Source organism: Colletotrichum spaethianum, assembly GCF_022836535.1.
Source record: "Colletotrichum spaethianum MAFF 239500 DNA, contig11, whole genome shotgun sequence".
Taxonomy (NCBI): Eukaryota; Fungi; Ascomycota; class Sordariomycetes; order Glomerellales; family Glomerellaceae; genus Colletotrichum; species Colletotrichum spaethianum.
In genome coordinates this window covers 1013628-1026479 of record NW_026054781.1, presented here as the reverse complement: position 1 = coordinate 1026479, position 12852 = coordinate 1013628, and the positions used below count along the sequence as shown (strand labels likewise).

Sequence of the window (12852 nt, the reverse complement as noted above, 5' to 3'; positions counted from 1 at the left end):
CGAACAAAATTGTTTGTGGCTGCGCTCCCTCTCAGAAAGTGAAGCCGAAGTTGGCGGCAAGACTAAACGAGTATAGACATGATTTCCCGAGGCAGATACGGAACCGCCTTCCCTCCCAGAAATCCTCACCTAATCAGCTAACAATTACTCCTAGGCGAGATACGGATGGAGAATGTTTCTTTTACCACTGGACGGCATTGTTCTATTGTCAGAGGCGAAACTGATTCTTTACAATACTCCTGACAAGACTACCATAAGTTTAAACCATCGCTTAAACCTCGCGTGCCTAAGTGTGAGTGCATCACGATATCCATTTTTGAAACCACCAAGCGTGCCAAGGTGCCATAATGTATGCTAAAACGAGTATACGATCCAGGACTGGCAGGCCACAGCACATCTGCACAGAAAAGAGAGCTTAGCTGGGCCAGTCGGAATACCCGTTCACCAGATAATAGCTCGTCCGGCGCCATGGCACACGCGACTCCTGATAGCTTTTTGATCCAGCTCCACTGCATATCAATGATGGAGTCTATGAAGGACGTCACACAGTCGAACAAATGTAGAAGATGTTGAATGTGAAGAAATGGAATTCCGGCGATCTACAGCAATACTGATCCATCCTGTGCAACTACGCAGCCTAAGCCATGTCTTTTAATTCATTCACTCAAACCCCGTTCAAACCTGAAAACGTAGCCCCGTAACCATTATATAGTACAATCCAAAGTCAGTTCATGTGTACGTCACACCGTGAATCATACGCCGTAGCTCAGTAATGCCGATGACGCCTGGAGCGCCCGGCTCCTATGTCGATGCGGCTCATCTCCTGCATCAACGCCCACTCATTGTCGCCATTCGCGCCGCTCATAACGGGCAAGGGGACCTTGGCCGGGATCGGGGGTGCACCGCCGCCGTAGTTTCCTCCGGGCGAGCTGCCGTATTGTGGTGCGTGGTTCTCGCTGGGGTAGTCCCATGTGCTCGCCCTTGGCAGGCGCGGTGGTGTGAAGTCATTACCATTGTCCTGGTAGTTGTGCGACGAGATGGGGGCCAAAGGGCTGGATCCCGCGGGCGATATCGAAGGGAGAGCAGACGTATGCTGTGCCTTCTTCTGAAGCCGGTTACGGCCAGCGCTGCCCATGTTCGGCGGAGTGCCCGGGACGTGGTACGGCTCCGAGCCATACGTCACTGGCGAGGCTTGAGACTGGGGCCGGCCTGCAATACGGAGCTGCCGGCGACCGCTCGCAGAAACTGGCTGAGGCCCGGCAGGAGACGCCCGTGACCGGGTGGAAGCAGAGGCCGGCGTCTTGGGACCCTTTGGCTCCGGCTCTGGCGCCCATGTGTCCATGGGGAGATGATCTGACGGGTCGATCTCACGTCCATCGTGAGTGATAATCTTCTCATCCGGATCGGGCCTCGAGATGTCACTGTTGGTGGTCGACACTGCCGGGTTGAGCATGTCGTATGAATCTGGGCCAAAGGGGATGCCGGACAACCTGCGATGATCGGACGGAGGCGGCGCGGGACTGACAGACTTCCGCCTGATCGTGTGCTGCGTCTGGGGATTAGGAGACATGCCTCGCGACCTCATATGCTGAGGAGGAGGCTGAGGTGAAACTCCTCTTCTCGTGGGGTTGGGCGAGACACCTCGTGCCGTCATAGGATTAGGAGAAGAACCCCGAGCCATCATGGGATTGGGAGAAGCGCCCCGTCCTCTCACTGGGTTCGGTGAAGGACCCCGTCCCCTGTTCACATCAGGAGGAGGGGCACCGTATGCCGATGACCGGGGGTTGTACCCCGGCGGGACGTATGACTGGTTCGAGAAGTTGACGTCGTATCCGACGGGCTCGCTGTGCTGTCTTCCACGAGTCGAAATCGTTATGCTCTGATCAGTGTAGCGTCGCTGCTGACGTCTCTCGTCATAGATGCGGTCCGAAACCTCTTGCGAGATGGTCGGATCGACGCCCGGCACCAGCGAAGCAGGCACAGCGGGCATGTTGTGAGCCGTTACCTCGGTACCTGCCAGTTCAGACCGCTGCGAAGTGAACTGACTCTGGCTGCGAGAGTGCGAGTGATACGGCGATCCTTCCATCGGGCTCGGGGCAAAATCTCGCGTCGCTATAGGAGAGATTTGCTGGCGACGAGCCATTTCGTCTCCTCTGGCATACGGCTGCGGGGAAGTGCTGTAGTGGCCCGGCGACACGCTCCCTCTGCTGCCAGCAAGAACCATCTCATCACCTCTCGGCTGATAATCTTGTTGGTAATCCGGCTGGGGCGAGGTGCTGTAGCGGCCAGGAGACGTACCGCCTCGGCCTGCCAATACCATTTCATCTCCTCTCGGCTGGTAGTCTGGGCGAGGCGAGGTGCTGTAGCGGCCCGATTGAGACATCTCGTCCCCTCGGCCGTAGCTGGGCTGCGGCGAGTGGCCTCTTTGACGCGAGGAGCCGGCACTTCCCCTGCCGCCAATGTTCAGGGGCGCAGGACTAGGCACTTGATCGTAACCCTGATCATATCCCATCTCGTCATATTGTGGTGTGTGCGAGTTTCGGCGATGGGATACTTGCATGGCCTGTTGCTGCTGCTGCTGGAACTGCTGTTGTTGCGACTGCTGAGGTGGCGGAGGCGGAGGCTGGTTGTGCTCTTGGCCGTAACCCATATCCTCGTATTGAGGCGCACGCGAGGTCCTTCGTGGATGGGCACCAGCAGACGCATTCGGCGACTCGGGCACGTCTTCGACCGTTGGCTGCATGGATCGGTACTCTGCATGAGCATCGTACGAGTGGTGCCTCGGGGGTGCCGGTTCGTGGTGATCCTCGGGGGCTGGAAGCGCATTGGTGACGGCGGGCGCCGAATCGAAACCACGGTAGGTGGGCCGTCCGGGGTACGCTGCTGAGGAAAAGGACATGCGATGAGCCTCGTTTCGGAGGACATCTTGTCTCATGGCATTCGCCGACTTTGGAGGAGTGTCGTAGGCATTCCTCACCACCATGTCCTGAGAGTTCCCGCGGCTTCTATGAGCGGGGGGAGGTGGAGGGCGATCATCCTCGACAGGCGGTGCTTGCCGCTGATCTTCCAAATAAAGCATTTCACGCGGCGGCTCAGAACCCTGGCGGTAGTGGGCCTGGTTGACAATATCCTGGGATGAGAATCTCGGACTGTAGTCTCTGTCGTCGTACTGAGAGGCGGGACTTTCGTAGCGCTCGTGTCGCGGCGTGTGCTGTGGCGTCACTTCTGTTGAGTGCTGCGGAGCAGCTTGAGGCGACTGCGCAACCAAGTCTTGCTGGCTAGACCGGGCATTGGGACCAGGGCTGGTGTTGTATTCTATGGCCTGCAAAGGCGATTGCGTCGGTACCTGGACGGGCGGTAGCTGCTTCGGACCCTTTGGCATTGGACGCGACCCCGAGAGACTTGCCTCCGGAGCAGGAGGGGTGGGAGTGCTCATTTCCTTGGGACCTCTAGGGCCGCCAGTGCGAGGGGGGGTCGGGGCCTGGTCCGGAGACGGGGCAGCGGGAGCCTCGCCAGTGAAGGGATCGGATGGCAGCGGACGGCGTTTGATTTGCTTCCGGGGGATTGTGCCATAGTGGCTTTCCGTAGGCTCTGCTTCGACGGGCTTGGGCTTCGCAACGGGCTTCTCGGGTTTCGGGCGTTGGTCGTAGTATGTAATCTCCATGCGCACTTCACCGGCATACTTGCCCTTGAACATCAAGTTGCGCCAGATGTCGTTTTGGCCTCCGCCAGGAACAATGATGTCCCTCAGATCGATCCATGTCTCTCCGATGAGGTCCGTTTTTTTATCGTCGTGAAATACTGACACCTTCAGCTGGTAGTAGTCTGGCGAGTCGTGGACGGCGAAGCGAAGCTCCTGGTCCCTAGGGAATCGGGTGTTAGTACACGAGTGAAGCTTCCTGGAGGGGCAAGGAGAGGAAGATTACCATCTGGGGGTCTGGCCTCCGCGAATATCCGTCGTGGTCCTCTTTGCTTCCTTGCCGAGCCGCGCAGCGCAGTAGGGATCCTGCTTCCCAATGGTCTTGCGGTTGGGCAAGTTCTTCGCGCGGTCGACAATGGCGACCAGGGTCCCAATCAAGGGCCCGTCGACGCTGGGGTCGGCAAAGATTCCAGCCGTGTGCATCCCATTGAGGGGGTGGACTTTGGACTTGACCGTCGTCATTTCCGAGGTTTGTTTTGTTGTTGTTGTGGTTGTTGCGCTGTTCTGTGAGCTGCGTCCTCAGAGGACCAATGCCGCTGGAATACTGTAAAGTGGAAGAAAACGCATAAAGCAAGGGCTTCCTATGAGCCGCAGAGCGAAGGAGAATAGCTGGTCCGGAAGCTGTTTACATGAGGCGAGGCTCTTGGAGACGGGTATCAAACAATCAAAGTCGAGCAAGGTGAGGACGGCTGAGCGCGCCGAGAGAAGAGCACAAACGCAGATGACGATGATAGATGACGATGACGGGAAAGAAAGAGGGTAAAGTAAAACAGAGTCGGGCGAGTCAACGCTGAAGCCGTGGAATGAATGGCAACGGCAGCGGGTGCGAAGGAGGAAGAGGTGGAAGAGGAGGGAATGTGTGGAAGAGAGAGTGAGAGTGCGTGTGTGGTGTGGCAGAGACACGGCCGAGTGCGACGCAGGCGTATGATGAAGGATGTCGCCCAGGACTGGTTTTGGCGGCGGCGGGCAACATGCAAAGGATGCCAATTGGAGGGCAGGTGGGGTGGGAAGCTAAAGGAAGCTAGCAAGAAAAAAAGGTACCAGCCGTGACACCTCTCTACTGCCCTGAACCTGTCTGTCGAAGTGTCCGGGTATGAGCTGCTAGCATTCGAGAGTGTGAGAGAGAGAAAGAGAGAAGCAGACGTAGCGAGATGCGACTCAGATAACACAGCCCAGTCCAGCACAGCGGAGCGGTACACTTCGACCAGGAAGAAAGAGCAAAGTGCCAAAAAAAAAGATGGTCGCAGTATCAGCATCAGCAGCAGCAGCAGGTAACAGCCCTGTTGCCCTGTTGCTGTCGTACCTTCCCACCTTAGCTTTTCTACGCCCTGCGTTTGGCCGGGTCGGCTGGGCTGCGCGCTAGTGACGACCACGACGGGGGGGGGGGGTGGGGTTTGACTGCGCCAAGGCACACGCTTCAACCGCACTGTGCGTGCAGGGGCAGCCCCAGGGCCGCGCGTGTGGTGGCTGGGCGAATGAGGGGTGACACATGCCCCACCCTGAGTCTCCACCGAGAACCTGGATTGGGGAATATGTTGTGGCTGGTCGGGCTGGGAGAATGCAAGCCATTTCCTGCTTTCGACTTTCTGACATATCAGTCAGTCTTTGCTCCCGGCACCATGGACCAAACAGAAGTCAGAAACGGGCCGCTCTGTACCTGGCTTGAGACGACGAGGCACAACACTCGACTTTTTGCTTTGGGTCACTTTCCTTAGGGGTTCCTGCGTCAAGAGGGGGGGGAGGGCCGGATTACTGCTGCCTTGCAACTTGGATGAATGCAGCAGCATAGTAGACTCGGCACATCATGCCATCCATCATGGCCTGGCACTCCAGATCGGGTCGCACCATACCACTCCAAGAGAAATTCGGGAGGCTGGTATACCGGGCCATCTCAATTTTCGCCTTCATCAACGTTTCTTCATCTTGCAGACTGCCAAGCGGTCGGCCCAATATCACCAAGGAACCCCAGGACGTCAAACAGTGCAGACAAGAGAGTGCACTCGCCTGCCACCCTGGCAGGGGTGACGTGCCGTGGACGTAGCAGGGGTTCGCGAGCTGAATCACAGGGATCTTGGGAATCTCCTACTCAAACCTTTTTAAACAACCTTACCGCTGATAATCGCTCCCTTCGCTTGACGTGAGGGCATGTCGACAAGCCGCCCAAACATTCCAGGGCTCAATCGCTTCCCGCCTTTGCTCCGCTGCTTGGTGACCGGGGTGGTTTTAAGGTCTATCATGGCATTTCGACTGTGCCACTCGAATGCTCTATTCCGTACGGGAAATATCGAGGGTTGGTCCAAGGCCGTGACTCGTACGGTTACATGGAGTGAACACGGATTTGGACAAGACCGAACCGGGCGTGCTTGAAACATTGGACCAAAACCGTTGTGCGAGTCTCGCATGCCAGTCAGCCTGTCACTTTTCACCCTCCTCAACCACCGGCTAATTGAACGTCTAATGAGCTGGCGGTGGTTGGTCGCCGAGCTCATCGCATCCCAATGCTTTGCCGTGGCCTCTGCCGTGGCAATTGATCATCGGTCCATGGGGAACGTCCATGTCCGGCCACCGCCCGCAATTCGCACTCTACCAGCTCAGCGGCAGACCCGAACATTCACGGAACTCATGGGAACTCGATGTTCTTAGCCCCAATAGTCCTCAACTTGAAGCTTGCTGCGGACCAGTCCCCGTTCCTCCCAGCTTCACCCAGTCGTGGCCATTGTGGCCCGCCGGCTGCAAGCAGGGATATGCACATCATCCCGAACTGAGCCTCAATGGCTGACGCGCCTCAGGGCCCCAAGACGTCCGCCCCAATGACATTTCTCGAACCGCTGCAGCAAGAAGGGAAACGAGCCGCCGAGGGGGGGGGGGGGGGTCCAGAGTTCTCCGACTGGGCCAATCAGCCCGCCGGGAATCCGTTTCTTCAGTGGTGTACATGTCACCATTTCGTAGCAGCCAAGCAGCGGAAGCCTCACAGTGCTTCCTCCGCGGTTCATCCCCCCCCCACCGAGGTGTCTGTCGCCAAGAGCTGAAAGCTGACGTCTCCCCCACACCGAAATAGAAGCACAGGAATCCAAGAGAACCTCACTGACAGATCCGATGGGCCGGGTCCCCTCTCTTGTGAGTTTAAGCTTCAAAAATTTGCAATCTCTCTTGAGATCGCCGTGATGGGTTTCGGATCTGGTGAAAATGCTCCCCCCTCTGCGGCCGTGGGCCACGGCAACGGTCAACCGGTCGACTCTGCGCGGGATTGCGTACATGCGTGACGACTTTCGTGATGCCGATCAAGGGTTCCAGACGCTGGCCCTTTTCAGAGGCACGTAAATGACGATGAAGCCTCGTCTGCTACAGCCATCCAGAGCTGTATCGACAAACCCCCACAACGCAAGGCACATTCCTTTGGGGTGAACATGCACAATACCCAAACACGTCTCAGCCCGGCAGATCTTGTCTGTCTGATGTTTTCTCATGACCAGAAACGCCAACAACGCCCTTGTTTCGTTTCTGGCACCGCAGACGGTTCGGCCTGATCCGGTCCAAGCTTGTGGCGTCGTCGCCGTCCTCGGGCCAACGGTCAAGACACACCTTCTAGCGCACAGAACACCAAGAAGGAAAAAAGCATCTTCTGACACAGCACAGTGTCCGTACTTTAGCGGCCTTCCCCCCTCTCGTGCACGAAGACGAAAAAAGGGAGGATCAGTTCGTCTCGTCTTTCTTCTGGCGGGGAGCTGTCTCTCGTCTTTCCGTAGCAACCGACCCGGCCAACAAGCCCCAGTTGCCGTGGAAGACGGCCATGGTGCCGCAACGGCTTGTCGACTAGCCGTCGCCATCGCCTCAACTATTGGGGAGTTCTGGAACTCTTGTCTCTCGGCAATGCCATCGAGAAAAGAAGAAAACCGAACTCCCGAAACGGGTTTGTACTTGGCCTCGCAGGCATCCTCAAACAGGCACCGCGAGTCCGCCCGCGCTCCCAGCACCCCAACGCCGCTGCCGACGCCCGAGTCGCGGGAAACCCCGTACGTCTCATTCGGCACGGCAAGGATGGCGTCTACGCGGGATGCCCGGGGGACCCAGGCCCTCCCGGTGTTACTCGTCCATTTCCGTCCCAATTTTCGATGCCAACTCACGATGCCCATTTCGTCGCGCCCACACTCTCTACGTTGGATGCTTCGAACGGTTCCCGCACACTGTGGGAATGGATCTTCAGGCACGCTCTTCCACGGCCCAAGGTGGGCAGCCGGACATTCACCGCGGGACAGAGAGGTTGGAGAAACTCTAAATACGGAAACCCCACCTTAGTAACATCCGCCGGTTGGCCTCTGTCGCGGTTCCATGTATCTCGCACCCATGTCCCCCCCCCCCCCCCCCCTCAGCCTTGCAGGTTCCGTCCTCTACGCCTTTGGCCCGACTGCGGGACATTGAGGACGGGCCGAGTCTCTGGCAGCCTGACGGAGTCGAGATGAAGTCGGTGAAGCTTGGCGTCGGGAGCCAAGCATCGAGTTGGCCCTGGGTGCTTCAATGGCGCGGTGACCCCAAGGAGGGGTGTTGCCTGTGCCCGTGCCCAGCCAGGCTCCGGTCAAGGTTCTCCCACGCAGGGCTGAGGATGTTGGGCATCAAACTGCGTGGCTGGAGGTTGCCCCCTGGTGGAGGGCGGAGGATCTCACAGAGATCACGATTCACTGACTTCGGGATCTGGTAGTACCGTGGTAAAAAGGGTAACAAGGTTGCAATGCAAGAGTGGCGTAGTCGCCATGCCAATCATCAGACTCGATTTTGGTCCGGATCCGGTAATATCCCAATTCTATAGACAATATCGTCAAAGCCGGCTCAAAGGCCTGGCATATTTCCCACAAAAAAAAATGATATCAAACGCTTCGCCCACGTGCTCCAAAGAGGCACATGTGATTTGGAGATTTCCCCATTCCCGCCCAGTTCGCACACAATTCATCGCGGTCGCCCGCAAGGGAGCCGGCGGCCTCAGTCCTGCCACTCCAAAAGCTTTCCCACTTCTAAAACGCCAACCATTTCTCCTTGGTCCAGGATGGCCAGGATCGAATCCGAATTGCATACATACTCGCCGTCGTCCGCGGCGCCCTGCATATTCCTCACAAAGTCCACGGCGCGCCGTATACTTGTCCCCGACGAGACGGAGAGCATCTCCGCTCTCGGAACCATTAGGCTCGGAATGTCCCTTAGACACCGCGCAAAGTCCGCCGTCGCGAGCTTCCGGATCCGGCCCGGCGATGCGACATCGTTGCCAGCGCGCACCCACCCGGACGCCGAGTCGTACGCGGCCCGGAAGAGGTCCGCGCCCACACTGTCCGCGCACAGGTTGTCCGAGTCGACAATGTCGATCCAGGGAACGGCCAGGTCCAGGATCGTCTGCGGTTTCCGGAAGGCAGCGCCAATCGCGCCACCCGGGTGGTTCTTGGAGAAGACCTGCGCGACGCTCGGGTGCAGCTCCTGTGCCGCGGCGATGGCGAGTGCGTCGCCCACGGCCAAGGCGACTGTCGTGGACGTTGTTGGGGCTGAGACGCCGAATGACGCCGTTTCGCTCTCGTGAACCGGCGCCGGGAGAAGGATGGTGTCTGGCCGGAGCTTGATGAGCTCGCAAGTATCAGGTCTTGTGTGCCCGGTGAGGATGACTAATGACGAAGGTTTGTCGAGGTGCGGTAATAAGCTGAAGAGTTCTGACGTCTTTCCGGAAAATGTGATGAACATGAGAATATCGTGTTTCTGAATAATGCCCAGGTCGCCATGGAGAGCGTCAATGGGGTTCAAAAACACTGATGTGATGGACAAGCTGTTGAAAGTTGCAACCAGCTTGTTGGCGATGTGACCAGACTTGCCAACCCCGGTAATGATGAGCTTGCCCTTTTCGCCCTTGTGCCGTGTAACTGCCGCTACGGTCCTGTTGAAGCCGTCCCGGGCAACTGGGTCTGTCTCGTACAAATTTGCGACCGCCCGCAGCGCTGCGGCTTCTGTCTTGAGGACATGTGTTGCGGCGTGAAGGCGGTCCTGGATCTTGGCGCAGGTCTCGTCACTCTCGGGGATGTCGTCGGGCGATCCCAGGCTCAATTCCTCCAAGTCTTCCAAAAACTCATCTTCAGGCGGAGACACTGGCGGTGAAGGAGGTGAAGGAGGTGGCATTGAGTCGCAGTGAGTCGCGCCGAGAACGTAGACCGCGCTGGTCTGCACTGGCCGGTGCTCCAAGTGACGTTGGTCTCCCATATTGATTAAGGACTGTTCGGCGTCTTGGAAAGACACTGCTTTTGGATGCGCTTCGCAGATGTTGGCGCAGGATGGCGTCGTCAAATGATGAAATCGTAAAGTCGTTATCGTTATCCGTTCAATGGAGCAAGGGTGTCGCCGTTAATCCAGAATTCGTGATAAGCTTGGTGTCTCTGTCTGCGGGTCGGAGAATGGCAGCTCTGAAGTTGATGAAGAATAAGCTGGGGCCGGCTTCACCGGATATCGAGGCGCGAGGAGCAGTACGAGTCGAGCACAGGGCAGTAACAGAACTCCATGACGTTGAAGAGTTGCGGCTCGCTGACCATGTAACTCTTGTCCGAAGCGCGCGGCCGAGTTTAAAGAAGAAAAATAATGGAATACGTAAGTTATTGTCGAGGGACCGAGGACCCTGCGCCGAAGCGAAGAGACCTTCCCAAACTCACCTTGATTGCAGTCCCATCCACTCGGGGCTATCCTGGTCTTAGCTCCAGGCGTAGTGGGTAGGCCGCCTCGATCCGGCTGTCTTGAGTGGCCGACAGACCCAGCTTTGGTGCGGCATGTCGCGCGTTGTAGGGATTGCTCTGCATGCCCTGCCTCTGGCGTGATCGAATGGTGTGCGGTGAATGGTTCCCGAGAGACGAGAGCACGGTTTGTAATCAGATCCGGGTCGCGGGACGGACAGGCTTGGGCTTGTCAACGGAACAGAAACGATACAAGCCTTTGTGCTTTGTGTGTACGTCGATGGCGCTGCAACCGGTTCCGGGCAATTGAGTCAGGGGAGATTGGGCAAACCAAACAAAGATACGGACGATAAAGAGGCTTTCCCACATGTGAGATAGGAGGTCGGCATCACAAGCAACCCCGAGCCTGTCTGGTTGGTGGGGTACCGCGAGTCTATGATCACTCGATGTTTCCTCAGCATGGATTTTACATATCGATGCGGCCTAGTCCCGCGATGATGCGTGCGTTTGACAGATGTCAGAATCGACCACCCCCTAATTTCTGAATAGGTATGATTCTCCATGGGGATTTCCGGCTGACCGCTTCAGCTGGGGGTTTGCAGTTGGAGTGAGTTGGCGCGAACGATTCTAGAATTTCTCGTCGTCGTCTGTTGAGATCGCGGATCGGGTTTCTGCGGAGATTTCGGTCGACTCTTCAAGGCTAGACAGATCGCCGAGGAGCCTGGGACCCTTGTCGCGAGTCTTTGACAAGACCGCAAAAGGCCCGGCCACCGCCTCGAATTACAACCCGTTCCTCAGTCCTTTGGTGGATTGCGACATGTGGGAACCGACAAAATGCCCCCTACTTTCACGTAACTTGTACGGCGGCGGTATTGTTCCTGAGTCGTGTGGCACTCGTTCAACGTTGCACGGCGAGCAATACTTGCTGCTCCCGACCGTTGTCATGATCTGGTCCCATTCCCAACTGGGAGATTACCACGGAGAGGGCCTCCAGCCAATCAAGTCGGTCATGCGTCAAACGGTTCTCCGGATCCGAGAGGTGTCTTGCTATGCACGGCAGTTGGCTGAGTGCAAGTGAATGAGGATCGCTGGTGTACTCGAGGCAATGGCCAACCAACTTGCAGCACCGCGTTTGTGCACCGCGACTCTCTCACTGTTGCGTTGAATGAACCAATTCATCATAGGCGACTGAAGCCATGGGACGTCGATGCTGAAATGGTTCAAAAGGTCGCTGTGGCCGACCAAGAAATGAGAACATGCAGAGCGAGAGACAGACCAACTCGTTCGTTTGTCCTCTTGGTATTTTCGGTTTTTTTGTTGCCCAACATGCATCTCTACGTGGCCATCATCGCGGCCCTGAGCCTCACTGTCCAGGCTTCCCCGCGGCACGGACGCCTCCGAATCCTGACCCGGGCCAACGACACGGAGATAGCATGTGGCCCGAACACGTACAGCCTCACCTCGGTGAGGTTGGCCGCCGACGCGGCTTGCCAGCACGTGGATGCTGGGACAACGGCCGGCAGCTCGAGCTATCCTCATACGTACCGGAACCAGGAGGGGTTCGACTTCAATGGGGTTGACGGACCTTTTGTCGAGTTCCCGATGAAGACGAGTGGTGTTTACAAAGGCGGTAAGCAGTCTATTTGAGTTCTCAATCGTAGGGCGGTTGCGAAGATCGGCGATCTGGCGTGTACTTTATATTTGGTGCCTGTACCGGTTAGACGCAGGTTGCCAAGGATCGTTAGTGGCAGGGCTGCAACCTCGTCGTATTCGTCGCAGTTGAAGCAGGGCGCTCAAATGCGTGAGGCTGGGTCGGAGCTGACTGAACCGCGAATAGGCAAGCCTGGCGCCGACAGAGTCATTATCAACCAGAAGTGTGATTTGGCGGGCCAGATCACCCATTCGGGAGCCCAGGGCAATGCCTTTGTGGGGTGCGAGGGGACGGATTGATCGCATCAGAAACGGAGAGGCGCAGGTGCTGATACAGCGGCCTTGGTGTTTACCCCCACAATCCAGGCGTCTGAGAGCTGGATTCATAGTGGCGGTTAGCACGGCAGGCGCAAATGGTTTAGGCAGTCGAATAAGTCGGCCACGTTGTCCATATCTCGATGTTTGCAGCACCTGAACGAATTTCCGGATCCCGTTCCCATGCTTTCCCAGGTGACTCACATCTCCATTGGGCTGGCTGGTATGCTTGGTGCCAGCGTGGGTTTCCTCGATTGCCGGCTCTCAGCGAACTAGCTACACGAAATAGCGACAGAGAGCCCCCGGCGAACTGCGATCTGTGCAAGACAAAGCGGTGAAGGCCGAGTTGTGTTGCTAAGGTGAGACGAGTTAGGAGAGCAGCGCGGAATGAGTGCTCTGTCCATAACGTCGCTAACAATATCCGGGCCGCGCTAAGTTACCCTCAGATGCGCTGCAATCTTGGTCACGACACGGTAGTTGCAGCAATGGGGAGTGGGC

General features: G+C 57.2%; 3 protein-coding genes across 3 annotated transcripts; 1 reads left to right on the top strand and 2 right to left on the bottom strand.

Annotated features, from left to right (window-relative positions):
• Nucleotides 1-766: 766 nt before the first annotated feature.
• ColSpa_05229 (ingression protein fic1) lies at nucleotides 767-4162 on the bottom strand (the record flags this gene model as incomplete). Its single annotated transcript, XM_049271441.1, has 2 exons — nucleotides 767-3863; nucleotides 3927-4162. 2 exons carry the CDS (start codon nucleotides 4160-4162, stop codon nucleotides 767-769), a joined length of 3333 nt encoding a protein of 1110 aa, XP_049127398.1.
• Nucleotides 4163-8674: 4512 nt separating this feature from the next.
• Nucleotides 8675-9928, bottom strand: ColSpa_05228 (uncharacterized protein; the record flags this gene model as incomplete). The annotated part of the gene is made up of 1 exon (XM_049271440.1): nucleotides 8675-9928. The coding sequence occupies one exon, from the start codon at nucleotides 9926-9928 to the stop codon at nucleotides 8675-8677; it is 1254 nt and encodes a 417-aa protein (XP_049127397.1).
• Nucleotides 9929-11715: 1787 nt separating this feature from the next.
• ColSpa_05227 (guanyl-specific ribonuclease F1) lies at nucleotides 11716-12339 on the top strand (the record flags this gene model as incomplete). The annotated part of the gene is made up of 2 exons (XM_049271439.1): nucleotides 11716-12019; nucleotides 12227-12339. The coding sequence occupies 2 exons, from the start codon at nucleotides 11716-11718 to the stop codon at nucleotides 12337-12339; spliced, it is 417 nt and encodes a 138-aa protein (XP_049127396.1).
• Nucleotides 12340-12852: the final 513 nt, after the last annotated feature.